General features: G+C 37.1%; 1 protein-coding gene across 3 annotated transcripts in view; it reads left to right on the plus strand.

Annotated features, from left to right (window-relative positions):
• The window catches only part of ATG10 (autophagy related 10), a 235,561-nt gene that overhangs the window by 55,256 nt on the left and 161,438 nt on the right, over positions 1-18,867 (plus strand). For 2 of the 3 annotated variants that reach the window (XM_060093112.1, XM_060093113.1), the window contains exon 3: positions 3,400-3,507. The exons of the other annotated variant lie outside the window; for it this stretch is intronic. In XM_060093112.1, the coding sequence (XP_059949095.1) occupies positions 3,400-3,507 (108 nt within the window). The remainder of the gene's footprint in view (positions 1-3,399; positions 3,508-18,867) is intronic. 3 annotated transcript variants of the gene reach the window in all.

Here is an 18,867-nt window from a genome sequence, read left to right on the forward strand (position 1 = left end):
GTGCTCCGCAACGGGAGAGGCCACAACAGTGAGAGGCCCGCATACAGCAAAAAGAAAAAAAGAAAAAAAAAAAAAATTAAAGGAGGTTAATGTTAAATTGTAAGTACAAAAAGAATGCAGGGAAGCTAGAGCAGAACGTCCACTGGAATTTTCAGGGGGAGGTTTGAGTTCAACTTTGTTTACTGGCCTTGATTGACTGTAGTGCCAGTTCAGAGGGCAATTTTCATATCTTTATGTTTGTTGTCTCTAAGAAAGCATCCTTCAACAGTGAAGAATAAAACATTTTCTGCCTTAAATTAAAATGACGTGGGAGAAAGGCCTACTTCTGTGGAAGTAAATGTTTGAAAGGCTATAAAACTCTGCTTTTTCTGTATTTAATTTTTCAAGGCTAATCTTGACTATTAAGAGATTGATACTGAAAAGAAAATCACCATGACCAAATATAGGCTGAGTCAAAAACTCTTTTGCACCTCCCTATAGACACTAATAAATAGTATCAGAAATTGCCTAAAACAGAGATTTAAATTGCTTAAATTATAAGTAATACTGAAAATAATGTCTCTATCTTAAAAGATACCAGATAATTTATTTAGATTTTATAACATAGGTATACAGGAATTTCTGACTCACCTCTTTGATGTCAAAGGAGGTGTATTTTGCACTGTAATTAGAGTTTTACTAAATTGTAACTTCCCTTAGGAAGAGGTTGTATGACCAGCACTCAGGTATAGGAAATATGAAATAGAACATTTATCCTCATTCGATGAATTATACTCAGTACACACAGTTTAGCTCTGACTTTTCTCTGAATATCCTATGATTTTTTTTCTCTGTTGCTAGATTATTTTTATTAAAAAAAATTTTTGGAAAAGAAGTGAAACCATCTTTATTAATAGATGATACAAATATTATAATTATAAAATAAAAAATAGTCTATAAACAAACTTAGCAAAGTTGCTGGCTACAAAGTCGCTAGATTATTTTTAAATTGCAGACTGTGAGTACTTTTTCTCAGAAACACATACAATTATGGTTTTATTGTATTTGGTAAATCTTTTATATAATCAGGTATTGATTATCATAATGAGAGTGATAATACAATGCAGTAGAAAGTCTCGTTTTAAACTAGTAAATGCAATATAGGTCACTTTATAAAAAGATTATTTTGGTTACAAGTGACAGAAAATCCAACTTAAGTTGGGTGAAGCAAAGAAGGGACTTTTGGGGTCCATGTAATTGAAAAATTTGAGGGTAGAGCTAGCTTCAGGTATGGTTGGTATAAATAGTGTAATCAGGATCTGGTCTCTGCATATTATGGCCTTGCTTTCCTCTGCATTGGCTTTATTCTCAGGCTCCGTTTAATCACACGATAGCTGCCGACACTGCCAGGGTTTTATCTTTCTGGTTCAAATCTAGTAGAAAAGAGAATAGCTTTCACTAGAATTTAAAACAATAATTCCATCTACAAAATGTAGAACCTTAGTGAAATAATAAAAGATGATAGTGTTCGATGCCTAATAGCTTACTTTACAGGCAGGAAGGATATTCAAAATATTTAACAACCTATGGTAGTGGTATCAACCAGTCTGAATGAGTTGGCTGCAGTCAATCAGAACTAGTGTTGATCATGACCAAACAGCAGGGTGGCCCCTGTGTGAGTCCTGGCGGGATGACAGCCTAACTAACTGGGAGGTATTATAAAGGTGCCACCAGATTTCTCAGAAAATATAGTTTCTGTATTAGTTTCCTAGGGCTGCCATAACAATGTACCACAAACTGGGTGGCCTAAAGCACAGAAATGTATTCTCTCACAGTTCTGGAAGTTGGAAGTTGGAAATCAGGGTGTCAGCAGGGCCATGCTCCCTCCAAAGTCTCTAGAGAAGAATCTTCCTGTGCCTTTTCTAGCTTCTGGGTAGTTGATGGTAATCCTTGGCATTCTTTGGCTTGTAGATGCACCACTCCAATCTTTACCTCTTTCTTCCCATGACTTTCTCCCATGTGTCTGTCTCTGTAGCCAAATTTCCCTCTTCTTATAACTACACCAGTCATATTGGATTTAGGGTCTAGTCTATTCCAGTATGATCTCATCTTAACTTGATTACATCTGCACAAACCCTATTTCCAAATAAGGTCACCAACAAAGTTCCTGGTGGACATGAAATTTGGGAGGATACAATTCAACCCAGGATAGTTACCTAATATCAAATGCTCTTACATAGTTGTCATGACACAAATTTTAAAAAATCTCAATATTAAATAGCTCACAAACACTCTAAAATTGTCTTATTTTATAGTTAAAAACTGGATATTTGAAACTTAGTAAAAGTATTTAAGTGAATTATGAATTATTTAGTTTGGATGCTATTTTTTTTTTTTTACTACATCAGATTAAGTAACCATGTTTTTCTTAATTATAATTATTTTAATTCTGTTAAAATATGAATGTTAGTGTGACATTTTAGTGGAGAATTAATAATATTCATTGATATGTGAGTATGTTTGTGCATGGCAAGTTATTACATTTTTACGCGACTTCATTAAGTTCAAACAAGTTTTGCCTTAAAAAAAATGAAACTTAACACAATTAGATGAACATCATCCATTAGTGTATTTAACAGCAAATACAAAAAACAAGAGAAATGCAACTGGTGAAGGGCTTGGAAATCAAATCTTACAACAAACATTTGAAAATGGTGGTAATTGTCTTCAACTCTTTGAATAATGGCTCTGTGGAAAAGAGTTTAGACTCCAGAGGGCAGAACTAGAACCAGTGAATTAAGGTTAAAGGGGAATACTTTAGTGCAATGTGGAACTAAACTTTCTCAATGAACAATGTGTCATATGCCAAAATGGAGGTGGTAGTCATGTAAGGGAGTGAAGTGCAGGTTTCTGGAAGTGCCTAGGAAGGTGCTGAATGATTACCTCTCTGGGACCTTTTAATGGAGATCTTCCCTTGAACAAGAAATTGAAATAGAGGGTCCCTTCTAGCTTCAAGATGCATGTCCTCCTAAAATTTCTATTTCTGTATATGCCATGAACATCAGTATTAATTATGTGACAAGATATTTCTATAAGTTTAGATATTTTTAAACAACTGCCAATCCATTGTGTTCTATGAATTCTATGCTTTGAAATGCTTGGGGCATAAAAGGGATTTAATCTAAGAGAAGAGGAAACATCATTAATAGGTGTGAAAAGTAGGGGATTAAAATTTCTATTTATTGAGTACCTACTATGTACAGGGGTATTGGATGAGTTTCTTTATCCATATTATCTCATTTAATATACTTAGTTTTTCATTGCTCGGTTTGGAACTTACGAGATGCTGTAGATCTTAGAATGATGAGTTCTTAACAATAATTGACATTTTCTTATGTATTGTTTGGTGATGGAACACAGGACTGTTCTGATGGCTACATGTGCAAAACACAGTTTCAAATTAAAAATGGGACTTCAGTGTCACATCGAGGAACATCTGCCCATGTACAAACATGTCTTCCCATGGAGGTGAGTGATTTAACATGTCATGTTTTCCTTTTCAGTGTTTGTAAAGTATAAAGTAAAAACTTAAATCTGATAAATAATATATTTTAAAAATTAACTGCCATCAGATACTGGACGTGCTGTAGTGGGAGAAGTGAACATCATTTGTAGGAGGTTATTTTCTATAATATTGAGAGTAGGAACTGTGGTAAAGTTAAGATTCACTCCGGGTCTATACAGATTGTAGTAAGCCTTCACCCTTTTGGTTTCTCTTGCATCTAAAGACCACAGATGCCTTCAGTTGCCTGTTGATTTTTTCCCAGTGAAATCCCCCCAGGATAATACAGGCCTATACCTCAGTTGCTTAATACATAGATGGAGATCTCTTTACCTAGTCTGCCTTTAATTTTTCTCCTATGTCCTTTAAAATATGCTGGATCTGGGTCTCATTCCTTAGGCAACTTTAACCTTGACTTGAAAATCTTGCTAAATTAAAATTTAATAAGGTGCTAATAATGGCTTAATGGTTTTCTGGGATATTTTCAATTTTCTTTTTATCAAAATGCAAATAGCCTTATTGTACTTTATATTGTTAATAAAATTGTTTATATATCTATCGTAAAAATAAACAATAGAGAAATATATTAAAAGAGTAAAGAAACTCCCATATGTCCTTCAACTGGAGGTAACCACTATTATTATTTTAGTAAGTATCCTTATACATATTTCTGTCATACACACACATACATACTTGTGTTCTGCAATGAACAAGCATAGCATGAATATCTTTTCATGTCAGTAAATGTAGATATCCATAGTTCTTTTTTAATAGCTCCATTGCATTCCATCCTACGGATGCACCATAATTATGTGGAACCCATATTGAAGTGAAATACTTGAATTTTAAAATTGAGGGGCTTCCCTGGTGGCTCAGTGGTTGAGAGTCCGCCTGCCGATGCAGGGGACACGGGTTCGTGCCCCAGTCCGGGAAGATCCCACATGCCGCGGAGCAGCTGGGCCCGTGAGCCATGGCCGCTGAGCCTGCGCGTCCAGAGCCTGTGCTCCGCAACGGGAGAGGCCACAACAGTGAGTCGCCCGCGTACCGCAAAAAAAAAAAAAAAAAAAAAAAAAAAAAAAAAAAAAAATTGAATCGGTGGGAATCTAATTGCTTCAACATAAAGAAAGAACTCTAATGCTTAGAATTCTGAGTATCCTGGTAAAATGGGAAAGGAGACTTTTTTGTGAAGGAAGAGTCCTTTCTTAGGACCTGTTAAATCAGTCCCCTTGAGCAGTCCAGCACTAACCCCCTCTGCCTGTGTATGATGCTGGCCTGGAAGTTACTCTCGCCTGTACAGTTTAGTTTGCAAGTTATTCTTGAGGATAGTGTGCTTGGTAATAAGGTAAGTGCCCCCGAGTAGGTGTTCAAATCTTGATTACTGTTTCCTGGTTCAAATAACCAACATCCTATCTGAAGCCAAGCATGTTGGGAAGCTTTTCAGTTCATTATATATTAGCTTTAAAAAATGCACATGGAGATGATGATTTAAAAGATAAATCACTAGTTTTTGCCTAACAAGTTGTCATACATTTGAAAAGCACTAAAAAGTGGTGTTGACAGTGTGAGGGAACTGACACTTTCTGGTTGATGTTTTAACTTTACAAAGTTTGAAGATGTGCACATACTATGAACGGTCTATTCCAATTCTAGGAATTTAGCTTCATAAAATATATTTTTTCAACATTTTTTATTTTCAACATTTCCCAACAAATTTCAAACACATATGAAAAAGTTGAAAGAATTTTGCAATGAACATCCACGTACTCATCACCTGGATTCTACCATTAACATTTTGCTGTGCTTGCTGTATTACATATCCATCCCTGATTCATGTATCAATACATCTTCTTTTTTGATGCAGTACTTTTATATCAAAGTAAATTGCAGACAAATACTTATAAAATAATCAGAAATGTACACAAAGTTTTACATGCAAGTATATTCATTTTACCGGTATTTATAATAGGAAAAATAGAAACTAAAATGTTCAACAGTAGTGGATTAGTTACTTACAGCACATCTCTGTGATGGAGTTTGTGATTCAGTAGGTTTGGACTGGGGCCTGAGAATCTGCAATTCTAAGTTCCCATGTTATGTTGATGCTGCTGGTACAGGGACCACCACACTTTGAGAACCACTGCAGTACATTATAATACAATTCTTAGCATATTTGAGATGGAGTACAGCTGAGATGGTTAGCTAATATGATGTATGGTAGAGTTGATATTGCAATAATCTTGATGAGATAAAAAATGTCTTAGGTTGGGCCTGATATGGAGATTCCTATTAAAGTGACTTATTAGGGATGTGTTCTTAGAAGAAAAATAGTGCCAGAAGCAGGACAGAACAAGGGATAAAAGCTAAGGAAGATTGTGGTCTCACTAGAGACTAACTTTAGTCTGATCTCCTTGAAGCTCTGGAGCACAGATACCCAGAATTAATCCTACTTTGTGTCCTTGAGGCTGACCTTTTGTACTCTGTAAGTTATTGGTTTGTCAGTCAGTCATTGGCTGACGTAGAGATAGACATAGCTTCCCAATCAAGATGGCTCCAGTATTACTGAGAAATTCTTCAGAGAAGGGGGCTGCTGTGTGTTATCAGCCAGCACTTACACTGGCCTTAAGGGGACCTGGGTAGGGCACCAACAGCATCTACTACCAAAGGGTAACCTGAAGCCAACAAAATGGCATCTGTAGGGAAATTTATGTATAAGGTCTGCATTGACATGACAGCAATTTGTTTGAGAAAGAGCGAGTGATTTTAGTTGACCATAAGCTCAAATAAGTGAAAAGAATGCCATTGATGCTAGAGAAAATAACTGGAACCTAAGCTACACTAATGAAAGCATTTATAAATGGATTCCAAATATTGTCTGGGGACCCCTGGAGGGTCCCTGAAAGAGACCCTTTCAAGGGGTCCACAAGGTCAAAACTATTTAACAATATTAAAGTATTATTTACATTTTTTACTTCCATTCTCCCCGAGTTTTCCAGAGGCTACCTATGTGTGATATTGTAACAGAATGAATGCAGAAATAGTTATAGGAATCCAGCTGTCTTTAATTGAGTCAGACATTAAAAATATTTGCAAAATGTAAAACAATACTGCTTTACTTACTCATTTATGTTATTTTGGAAAACATTTATTTTTCATAGAAATTTGCTGTTATATTACTATGTATTTTTAAAGTGAATTAACAAATTTTTTTAAAAATTCAATTTTAATTTCTAATAGAGTAAATATCTATAAACATAACTCTCAAACAAAAGTTCATTGGAATCCTCAATGAATTTTAAAAGTATAAAGGAGTATTGAGACCAGAAAGTTTAAAAATCACTGATCTAAAGGAAATATTACATTATTACATGTGAAGAGCAACATTGATAGCTAGAATGCATAATGAATGAATCCATAAATAATAGTTGAAAATAAATCATAAGTAGGGTTTATCCATTCAAAGAAGTATGCCATGGGTGGGCTTGAAAATATATTACTATGAGGACTATTTGGGAGCTCTGAAGACCTAGGAAGGTTAGTTGTCTTAAGATATCTAGAAGGCTTTCCTGTGGAAGACAGAGTAGACTCATTTTGTTTCTGAGGATAGAATTAGTTTGTGTCTGGAAATTATTCTAGACAAGTCTCTCTACTGTTTAGAGTTGCCTACAGTGAAATTGGTCAACTTGCAAAGTTGTGAGTTCCCTTCCCTTTCATGGAGATGTTCAGCCACAGAGTAGATGACCCTTTCTCCAGAACAGTAGTCACTGACGGAAATGTTCAGATGCTTAAAGCACCAGGCAGATGATGAGTGAGTGAAGTGGGGTGATGGGAAGTGGTGGGAGCTGTGGAGAAGTGGAGAGGGAATGGCTCATCCAAAGGGGCAGTAGAAATGCAGCTCCAGGTGGGTTTAATTGAAAAACAAACAAACTGTGCAGGCCAAATAAACTATGTGTATGGGCTTCAAATGGTCCTTAGGCCACCAGTTTATAACCTAGCCTCTAATATTATAGAAAGGAGTCCTGCATTGTGTAGAAGACTGAGCCAGGGGACCTCTGAATTCTCTTTAGAATTTAAAGCCTGATCCATATCTGTATATCACATTTCCTATTTATTTGAAAAAATGCCTCTACTAATAATTGCTTTAAATAGATTTTTTTAAAAAATTGGCCATTTATGAAGTGGGAAGTCAACTCACTTCTTTGTTCTAACCAGAACTGGCAGTCTTGACTGTAGAAGGGTAGCTGGATTCATGATTTTTATGCCTGTGAGTTTAATCCTTTAATAAACAGCATTTTAAAAATCAAAGTGAAATATAATGGAATATATAAGTGAAGTAATTTGTGAAAATCATAAACTATGTCTTTTTTGAATTTTTAAAATATAATTTAAAATGATACTTAAAAGAGTGAGATGATATTCAGAAATCTACTAAATATTGGGGTAACTTAGTTCTGGTTTTGGGGAACAGGAGTTCTTATAGGTTAATCATTAGATAAGACATTTATTGTTGAGAGTAGTTTATATGATTTGCTTGTGACATTTCTGAGTTTGTGAAATAACAAGACTGTGGCAATTTTTGAACAAGATCTTTTCTTTACCAGTGACCAAGAGAAATTCATTGCCTCAATTTAAAACCTTATAAATGTAAGTGAATATTTTCAACAGGAGCCAACATAATTAACACTGGTTCTTGAATATCTTATTATATGGAACACTAATTTCTTTTTTTTTAAATTTTTATTTATTTATTCATGGCTGTGTTGGGTCTTCATTGCTGCACACGGGCTTTCTCTAGTTGTGGCGAGCAGGGGCTATTCTTTGTTGTGGTGCACGGGCTTCTCACTGCAATGACTTCTCTTGTTGCGGAGTACAGGCTCTAGGCGCACGGGCTTCAGTAGTTGTGGCATACAGGCTCAGTAGTTGTGGCTCGTGGACGCTAGAGTGCAGGCTCAGTAGTTGTGGCACACGGGCTTCGTTGCTCTGTGGCATGTGGGATCTTCCCCGACCACGGCTCAAACCCGTGTCTCCTGCATTGGCAGGCGGATTCTTAATCACTGCGACACCAGGGAAGTCTGTAACACTAATTTCTATAAATGGATGTTGGTGCTAATACTTCACTTTATCAACTTAGGACTTTTTGGATTTAACTGAAGACTTTTCTTAGAGAAATTAAGATATCATTTAACACTAGTGAAAAACATGATTTAACATGTTAAATGCTTTAACAAATATGAGCTTATTGTGGAAAGTCTTATCAAAGCCTTATTTACATAAATAAAACAATAGTTTGAGAATGGAAGTGGGAGCAAAGGCTCTATATTCATGTTAGACAATTTTTTGAGGAAAATTAGTCATTATTAACCTTTAAAACTCATGTGAATATTATTGCAAAATAACTACTAAACTTTAAAAATATTTTGTGGGCTTCCCTGGTGGCGCAGTGGTTGAGAACCCACCTGCCAATGCAGGGGACACGGTTTCAAGCCCTGTTCCGGGAAGATCCCACATGCCACAGAGCAGCTAAGCCCATGCGCCACAGCTACTGAGCCTGCGCTCTAGAGCCTGCGAGCCACAACTACTGAGCCCGCATGCCTAGAGCCCGTGCTCCACAACAAGAAAAGCCACTGCAATGAGAAGCCTGCGTACCTCAATGAAGAGTAGCCCCCACTAGCCACAACTGGAGAAAAGCCTGCGTACAGCAACAAAGACCCAACGCAGCCAAAAATAAATAAATAAGTAAATGTAAAAAATATATTTTGTAAGGTTCTAAATTAACTCACTGGCCAATAAAGACTACAATGACTAGAATGAAAAAACAAGGTGTAAGTTTTTTTTATCATGTTTAACATTAAACCACTCTAAATAAAAGGAAACAATGAGATGAATATTCAGCATGGATGTTGATCGTTAATAATGAGTAGTAAAAATTATTAATGAATGCTTAGAAAAGGGAAATGCCTGAAAGTCCTTCCTGTAGAACTAGCTTTTGTCTGACATTGCTTTGCATTTTATTTTTATCTCTAACTTCTTCATTTATGAACTTCTGAATCATTTTCATAGAATAGAGATGGCCCAGATTTTGCCCTTTGATTCATTCAATTTAGATACCCATAAATATTTATTTTAGGTTGGTCAGTTATTTTTTTTATATTATTGAAGTTTGGATTCTTCTGTCTGAAGTTCCATTTCTTCCTTTTGATGAGGTATCAGAGATGGGTATTGAGAATATTTTATTTATTCATTTACTATCTTCATTACTTTAAAGCCTGAGGTTACACCTTCAGATTAAATTTTTTAAAACTATGAAAATGATAGATTCATAAAAATAGTAATAGTATGCTACTGGAAAAAGGGATTTTTGTCCTAGGGCCTTGTAGTCCACTAACTGGGACTCTCCTTAGTCCAGGGCAGGTAGAATATTATAGGGAGCCCTGAACAAAAAACAACCTATCATAAATTCCCTGAAGCGTAAAGCTGAGAATCAGTAACAGGAGATGATCTCAATTGCCAAAAGAACATATTCAGAGATTGATGATCTTCTGATGTAACCAGGTCTTCAAATATACACATTTGCCCTAAGGATGTTATTAAGTGGCTTCTAGGATGAGTTCTATTTTGTATGTCTGAAATAGACTCATATGTCAGAATATTGTGGGGTTTTCTTTAGTATATAATGGATAAATGACAAGCTACTGTTCTCAGTGTTAACAGTTTCTCTGTAAAGCAACTGCTATTTTTAGACTGACGTATGCACATGTTGATAAATGTAAATGATGAGTAATAAGCATGATTACCACTAGTATTTGAAACTGTAATTATTAAAGCAATGCTAACATACCAGAAAGTCTGTTATATTTAATGTGTGTAGATGCAAATAAAAGTACCTGTAATAGTCAGTCAGTATTTATTTATTGATTTAATGAATCTAATGCTGATAGATAAGTGGATTTTTAAAGTAAATAACTATTAATACAGCAGACCCCAATCCCACAATACCATTTTTGTGTTTTTCTTGAGGTATTATGAAAATATTCAAAGGCAAAATAAATTTTAATTTTGTCTAATTTAGAGTGTAAATATATGCCACAGAGTACTGTGGTGTTTGATAGGAGATAGTATAGGATATTCTGAAAACTAGTCAGGTCTGATTAGGATTTTCAGTTCTAACAAAATTGTGGGTTATTGCACTAGATATAATATTTATTACACAAACTATATTTCTTTAACTACTGTATGACAGAAGTGTGTTTACTTACTCATAGAACTCATCAGAAAACACATAGAGATGTGGCACTAAAAGTATTTGAATTACCTAATAAAATCTCAGGGGGTCTTAAAGCAACTTAGCGTTTGGCTGTGAAACCAAGAAGTCTTATATAGAGGCAGAGACATGCTCCATATTCTCCCGAATCTTCTTTCTTCTCTAGGCTCTTGGTACCTGAGTAATATCACTTTGCAAAACGCAGGGAGAGTATTAGGTGTAGTGAGAACCTATAACCTAATCGGCTTCCTTTTTTTTTTTTTAATTTTTGAATTTTATTTATTTGCCATACAGCAAGTTCTTATTAGTTATCTATTTTATACATATTAATGTATATATGTCAATCCCAATCTCCGGATTCTTCCCACCCCCACCCCCACCACTTTCCCCCCTTGGAGTCCATACATTTGTTCTCTACATCTGTGTCTTCATTTCTGCCCTGCAAACCAGTTCATTTGTACCATTTTTCTAGGTTCCACATATATGCATTAATATACGATATATTTTTTTCTCTTTCTGACTTACTTCACTCTGTATGACAGTCTCTAGATCCATCCACATCTCTACAAATGACCCAATTTCGTTCCTTTTTATGGCTGAGTATTATTCCATTGTATATATGTACCACATCTTTATCCATTCGTCTGTTGATGGGCATTTAAGTTGCTTCCATGACCTGGCTATTGTAAATAGTGCTGCAGTGAACATTGGGGTGCATGTGTCTTTTTTTTTTTTTTTTTTTTTTTTTGCTGTATGCGGGCCTCTCACTGCTGTGGCTTCTCCCGTTGTGGAGCACAGGCTCCAGACGCGCAGGCTCAGCGGCCATGGCTCACAGGCCCAGCCACTCCGTGGCATGTGGGATCTTCCCGGACCCAGGCACGAACCTGCATCCCCTGCATTGGCGGCTGCACTCTCAACCACTGTGCCACCAGGGAAGCCCGCATGTGTCTTTTTGAATCATGGTTTTCTATGGGTATATGCCCAGTAGTGGGATTGCTGGGTCATATGGTAATTCTATTTTTAGTATTTTTAAGGAACCTCCATACTGTTCTCCATAGTGGCTATATCAATTTACATTCCCACAAACAGTGTAGGAGGGTTCCGTTTTCTCCACACCCTCTCCAGCATTTGTTGTTTGTAGATTTTCTGATGATGACCATTCTAACTTGTGTGAGGTGATAGCTCATTGTAGTTTTAATTTGCATTTCTCTAATAATTAGTGATGTTGAGCAGCTTTTCCTGTGCTTCTTGGCCATCTGTGTGTCTTCTTTGGAGAAATGTCTATATAGGTCTTCTGCCCAGTTTTTGATTGGGTTGTTTTTTTAATATTGAGCTGCATGAGCTGTTTATGTATTTTGGAGATTAATCATTGGTCTGTTGTTTTGTTTGCAAAATTTTCTCCCATTCTGAGGGTTGTCTTTTTGTCTTGTTTGTAGTTTGCTTTGCAAAAGCTTTGAAGTTTCATTAGGTCCCATTTGTTTATTTTTCTTTTTATTTCCATTACTCTAGGAGGTAAATCAAAAAAGATCTTGGTGATTTATGTCAAGGAGTGTTTTTCCTATATTTTCCTCTAAGAATTTTATAGTGTCTGGTCTTACATTTAGGTCTCAAATCCATTTTGAGTTTATTTCTGTGTATGGTGTTAGGGAGTGTTCTAATTTCATTCTTTTACGTGTAGCTGTCCAGTTTTCCAAGCACCACTTATTGAAGAGACTGTCTTTTCTCCATTGTGTATCCTTGCCTCCTTTGTCATAGATTAGTTGACCATAGGTGCGTGGGTTTATCTCTGGGCTTTCTATCCTGTTCCATTGATCTATATTTCTGTTTTTGTGCCAGTACCATATTTTCTTGATTACTATAGCTTTCTAGTATAGTCTGAAGTCAGGGAGTCTGATTCCTCCAGCTCCGTTTTTTTCCCCTCAAGACTCCTTTGGCTATTCAGGGTCTTTTGTGTCTCCATGCAAATTTTAAGATTTTTTGTTCTCATTCTGTAAAAGATGCCACGGGTAATTTGATAGAGATTGCATTGAATCTGTAGATTGCGTTGGGTAGTATAGTCATTTTTACAATATTGATTTTTCCAATCCAAGAACAGGGTATATCTCTCCATCTGTTTGTGTAATCTTTGATTTCTTTCATCAGTGTCTTATCGTCTTCTGAGTACAGGTGTTTTACCTCCTGAGGTAGGTTTATTCCAAGGTATTTTATTTGTTTTTGTTGCAGTGGTGAATGGGATTGTTTCCTTAATTTCTCTTTCTGATCTTTCGTTGTTAGTGTATAGGAATGCAAGAGGTTTCTGTGCATTAATTTTGTATCCTGCAACTTTACCAAATTCATTGATTAGCTCTAGTAGTTTTCTGGTGACATCTTTAGGATTCTCTATGTATAGTATCATGTCATATGCAAACAGTGACAGTTTTGCTTCTTATTTTCCAATTTGTACTCCTTTTATTTCTTTTTCTTCTCTGATTGCCATGGCTAGGACTTCCAAAACTATGTTGAATAATAGTGGGGAGAGTGAACATCCTTGTCTTGTTCCTGATCTTAGAGGAAATACTTTCAGTTTTTCACCATTGAGAATAATGTTTGCTGTGGGTTTGTTGTATATGGCCTTTATTATGTTGAGGTAAGTTCCTTCTATGCCCACGTTCTGGAGATTTTTTATCATAAATGGGTGTTGAATTTTGTCAAAAGCTTTTTCTGCATCTATTGAGATGATCATATGGTTTTTCTTCTTCAGTTTGTTAATATGGTGTATCACATTGATTGATTTGCATATATTGAAGAATCCTTGCATCCCTGGGATACATCCCACTTTATCATGGTGTATGATCCTTTTAATGTGTTGTTGGATTCTGTTTGCTAGTATTTTGTTGAGGATTTTTGCATCTGTATTCATCAGTGATATTGGTCTGTAATTTTCTTTTCTTGTAGTATCTGTCTCTGGTTTTGGTATCAGGGTGATGGTGGCCTCATAGAATGAGTTTGGGAGTGTTCCTTCCTATGCAATTTTTTGGAAGAGTTTGAGAAGGATGTGTGTTAGCTCTTCTCTGAATGTTTGATAGAATTCATCTGTGAAGCCATCTGATCCTGGACTTTTGTTTGTTGGAAGGTTTTTAATCACAGTTTCAATTTCATTACTTGTGATTGGTCGGTTCATATTTTGTATTTCTTCCTGGTTCAGTCTTGGAAGATCATACCTTTCTAAGAATTTGTCCATTTATTACAGGTTGTCCATTTTATTGGCATAGAGTTGCTTGTAGTAGTCTCTTAGGATGCTTTTTATTTCTGTGGTGTCCATTGTAACTTCTCCTTTTTCATTTCTGATTTTTTGATTTAGTATTCTCCCTCTTTTTCTTGATGAGTCTGGCTAAAGGTTTATCAATTTTATCTTCTCAAATAACCAGCTTTTAGTTTTATTGATCTTTGCTATTGTTTTCTTTGTTTCTATTTCATTTATTTCTTCTCTGATCTTTATGATTTCTTTCCTTCTACTAACTTTGGGTTTTGTTTGTTCTTCTTTCTCTAGTTCCTTTAGGTGTAAGGTTAGATTGTTTATTTGAGACTTTTCTTTTTTCTTGAGGTAGGATTGTATTGCTATAAACTTCCGTCTTAGAACTGCTTTTGCTGCATCCCATAGGTTTTGGATCATCGTGTATTCATTATCATTTGTCTCTAGGTATTTTTTGATTTCCTCTTTGATTTCTTCAGTGATCTCTTGGTTATTTAGTAGCATATTGTTTAACCTCCATGTGTTTGTGTTTTTAACGTTTTTCTCCCTGTAATTTACTTCTAATCTTATAGTGTTGTGGCCAGAAAAGATACTTGATATGATTTCAATTTTCTTAAATTTACCAAAGCTTGATTTGTGACCCAAGGTGTGATTTTTCCTGCAGACTGTTCCACCTGCCCTTGAGCAGAAAGTGTAATCTGCTGCTTTTGGATGCAATGTCATATAAATATCAATTACATCTATCTGGTCTATTGTGTCATTTAAAGGTTGTGTTTCCTTATTAATTTTCTGTCTGGATGATCTGTCCATTGGTGTAAGTGAGGTGTTAAAAAAAATCTCCCACTGTTATTGTGTCACTGTCAATTTCCTCTTTTATAGCTGCTAGCAGTTGCCTTATGTATTGAGGTGCTCCTATGTTGGGTGCATATATATTTATAATTGTTATGTCTTCTTCTTGGATTGATCCCTTGAGCATTATGTAGTGTCCTTTCTTGTCTCTTGTAACATTCATTATTTTAAAGTCTATTTTATCTGATATGAGTATTACTACTCCAGCTTTCGTTTTATTCCCATTTGCATGGAATATCTTTTTCCATCTGCTCACTTTCAGTCTTTATGTGTCCCTAGATCTGAAGTGAGTCTCTTGTAGACAGCATATATATGGGTCTTGTTTTTGTATCCATTCAGCAAACGTCTGTCTTTTGGTTGGAGCATTTAATCCATTCACATTTAAGGTAATTATCGATATGTATGTTCCTATGACCATTTTCTTAATTTTGGGTTTGTTTTTGTAGGTCCTTTTCTTCTCTTGTGTTTCCCACTTAGAGAAGTTCCTTTAGCATTTGTTGTAGAGCCGGTTTGGTGGTGCTGAATTCTCTTAGCTTTTGCTTGTCTGTAAAGCTTCTGATTTCTCTGTCGACTCGGAATGAGGTCCTTGCCGGGTAATCTTGGTTGTAGGTTCTTCCCTTTCATCACTTTAAATATATCGTGCCACTCCCTTCTGGCTTGTATAGTTTCTGCTGAGAAGTCAGCTGTTAACCTTATGGGAGTTCCCTTTTATGTTATTTGTCATTTTTCCCGTGTCGCTTTCAATAATTTTTCTTTATCTTTAATTTTTGTCAATTTGATTACTATGTGTCTTGGCGTGTTTGTCCTTAGATTTATCCTGCCTGGGACTCTGTGCACTTCCTCTACTTGGGTGGCTATTTCCTTTCCCATGTTAGGGCAGTTTTCAACTCTAATTTGTTGAAATATTTTCTCGAGTCCTTTCACTCTCTCTTCTCCTTCTGGGACCCCTATAATGCAAATTTTGTTGCGTTTTATGTTGTCCCAGAGGTCTCTTAGGCTGTCTTCATTTCTTTTCATTCTGTTTTCTTTATTCTGTTCCATGGCAGTGAATTCCACCATTCTGTCTGCAGGTCACTTATCTGTTCTTCTGCCTCAGTTATTCTGCTACTGATTCCTTCTAGTGTATTTTTCATTTCAGTTATTGTATTGTCCATCTTTGTTTGTTTGTTCTTTTGTTTGTTTGTTTTTCTAGGTGTTCTTTAATTCTTCTAGGTCTTTGTGAAACATTTCTTGCATCTTTTCGATCTTTGCCTGCATTGTTTTCTGAGGTCCTGGATCATCTTCAGTATCATTATTCTGAATTCTTTTTCTGGAAGGTTGCCTATTTCCACTTCATTTAGTTGTTTTTTGGGGGCTTTATCTTGTTCCTTCATCTGGTACAAAGTTCTCTGCCTTTTCATTTTGTCTGTCTTTCTGTGGATGTGGTTTTCCTTCCACAGGCTGCAGAACTGTAGTTCTTCTTGCTTCTGCTGTCTGCCCTCTGGTGGATGAGGCTCTCTAAGAGGATTGTGCAAGCTTCCTGATGGGAGGGACTGGTGTTGGGTAGAGCTGGGTGTTGCTCTGGTGGGCAGAGCTCAGTAAAACTTTAATCTGCTTGTCTGCTGATGGGTGGGGCTGGGTTCCCTCCCTGGTGGTTGTTTGGCCTGAGGCGACCCAGCACTGGAGCTTACCTGGCTCTTTTCTGGGGCTAATGGCAGACTCTTGGAGGGCTCATGCCAAGGACTACTTCCCAGAACTACTGTTGCCAGTGTCCCTGTCCCCACAGTGAGCCACAGCCACCCCCCTGCCTCTGCATGAGACCCTCCAACACTAGCAGGCAGGTCTGGTTCAGTCTCCTATGGGGTCACTGGTCCTTCCCCTGGGTCCTCCTGTGCACACTACTTTGTGTGTGTCCTCCAAAAGTGGAGCCTCTGTTGCCCCCAGTCCTGTCAAAGTCTTGCAGTCAAATCCTGCTAGGCTTCAAAGTCTGATTCTCTAGGAATTCCTCCTCCCATTGCCAGACCCCCAGGTTGGGAAGCCTGATGTGGGTTCAGAACCTTCACTCTTGTGGGTGGACTTCTGTGGTATAAGTGTTCTCCAGTTTGTGAGTCACCCACACAGCTATTATGTGATTTGATTTTATTGTGATCGCACCCCTCCTACCATCTCATTGCAGCTTCTCCTTTGTCTTTGGATGTGGGGTATCTTTTTTAGTGAGTTCCAGTGTCTTCCTATTGATGATTGTTCAGCAGTTAGTTGTGATTCTGGTGCTCTCGCAAGATAGAGTCTAAATGGCTTCTTAAGTTTACTTCTACCTTTGAAATTCTCTGTGCTCTGTTTGCCTTAGCAGAGCAAAGAGAGAATCTCTTTTTTGAGAGAAATCAAGTTGAATCAATCCAGATAGGTAACTAATTCTCTTTCTATTTTTCAAGCCAGTAGAAAAGCCTTTGTAAAGGCATCTGACATAGCCATTGTATTTTAACTCAGCAGTGAGTTATATCACAAAGCTTTCTTTATGTATAGTCCTAATATTGGCGTGGTTTTCTAAAAATCAAAAGTATGATCATTTCTAGCCACAGATGTGTACTTGAGAGAATGTTGAGCTGATATTTTGTGTATGAAAATCTGACTTTCAATGTGGAATGCTTATGTCCAGTTGTAAAGGTCTAACAGGAACCAGTTGTTTCTGAGGAAGAACACTTAGTGTATTATTTTAATTGCTCTTATTATTTCTCCCATTTATGAAAAACAATGAGTGTGAGATGTTTTCCATGATATAGCTTTAAAAAAGAAAGAATGGATTGATTGGAGCTTTCAATCTTTATGTGGATCTTTTTTTTTTTTTTTTTGCGGTACGCGGGTCTCTCACTGTTGTGGCCTCTCCCGTTTTGGAGCACAGGCTCCAGACGCACAGGCTCAGCAGCCATGGCTCACGGGCCCAGCCGCTCCGCGGCATGTGGGATCTTCCTGGACTGGGGCATGAACCCGCGTCCCCTGCATCGGCAGGCGGACTCTCAACCACTGCGCCACCAGGGAAGCCCTATGTGGATCTTTTTAAATGGAAAATTTCTGAGCAGTATATCTTGATTTTATAATCAAATCTAAAATAAATGAAAGTGAAACCACTATTTAGTACTTTTTCCTCTCCCTTTGTTTTGTTTGAAGTCAGTGGAAACTCCATGTGTGGAGAGGGATACATTGGTTGGAATATATTCCAGTGAGATTTGCTCTCACAAAAGATTAAATAGGATCTAAAATATTTGAGTCTTCAAGAGTATTTTATCAATTATATTAAAAAATTTTTTTCTTCCTTAGTTAATTTTGTTTGTTTGTTTTTGTTTTATTTCTTTTGGCTGTGCCTCACAGCATTTAGGATCTTGGTTCCCTGATCAGGGATTGAACCTGTGCCCCCTGCAGTGGAAGCGCAGAATATTTTTTTTTGAAAATATTTATTCATTTATTTATTATTATTATTATTATTTTTGGCTGTGTCAGGTCTTAGTTGTGGCACATGGGATCTTTCATTGCAGCTTGCAGGATCCTTATTGCGGTGTGTGGGCTTCTGTGTTGTGGCGTGTGGGCTCCAGAGCATATGGGCTCTGTAGTTGTGGCCTGCCAGCTCTCTAGTTGTGGCACGTGGGCTCTCTAGTTGTGGCATGTGGGCTTAGTTGCTCCGCAGCATGTGGGACCTTAGTTCCCTGATCAGGGGTCCCCTGCATTGCAAGACAGATTCTCAACCCCTGGACCACCAGGGAAGTCCTGGAAGCATGGAATCTTAACCACTGGACTGCCAGGGAAGTCCTCCTTAGTTAAGTTGAAAAGGTTAATTTAAAAAATATTTTCTGGGGCTTCCCTGGTGGCGCAGTGGTTGAGAGTCCGCCTGCCGATGCAGGGGACACGGGTTCATGCCCCAGTCCAGGAAGATCCCACATTCCGCAGAGAAGCTAGGCCTGTGAGCAACAGACCCTGAGCCTGCGTGTCTGGAGCCTGTGCTGCGCAACGGGAGAG

The sequence above is a fragment of the Mesoplodon densirostris genome, chromosome 3 (assembly GCF_025265405.1).
Source record: "Mesoplodon densirostris isolate mMesDen1 chromosome 3, mMesDen1 primary haplotype, whole genome shotgun sequence".
Lineage (NCBI taxonomy): Eukaryota > Metazoa > Chordata > Mammalia > Artiodactyla > Ziphiidae > Mesoplodon > Mesoplodon densirostris.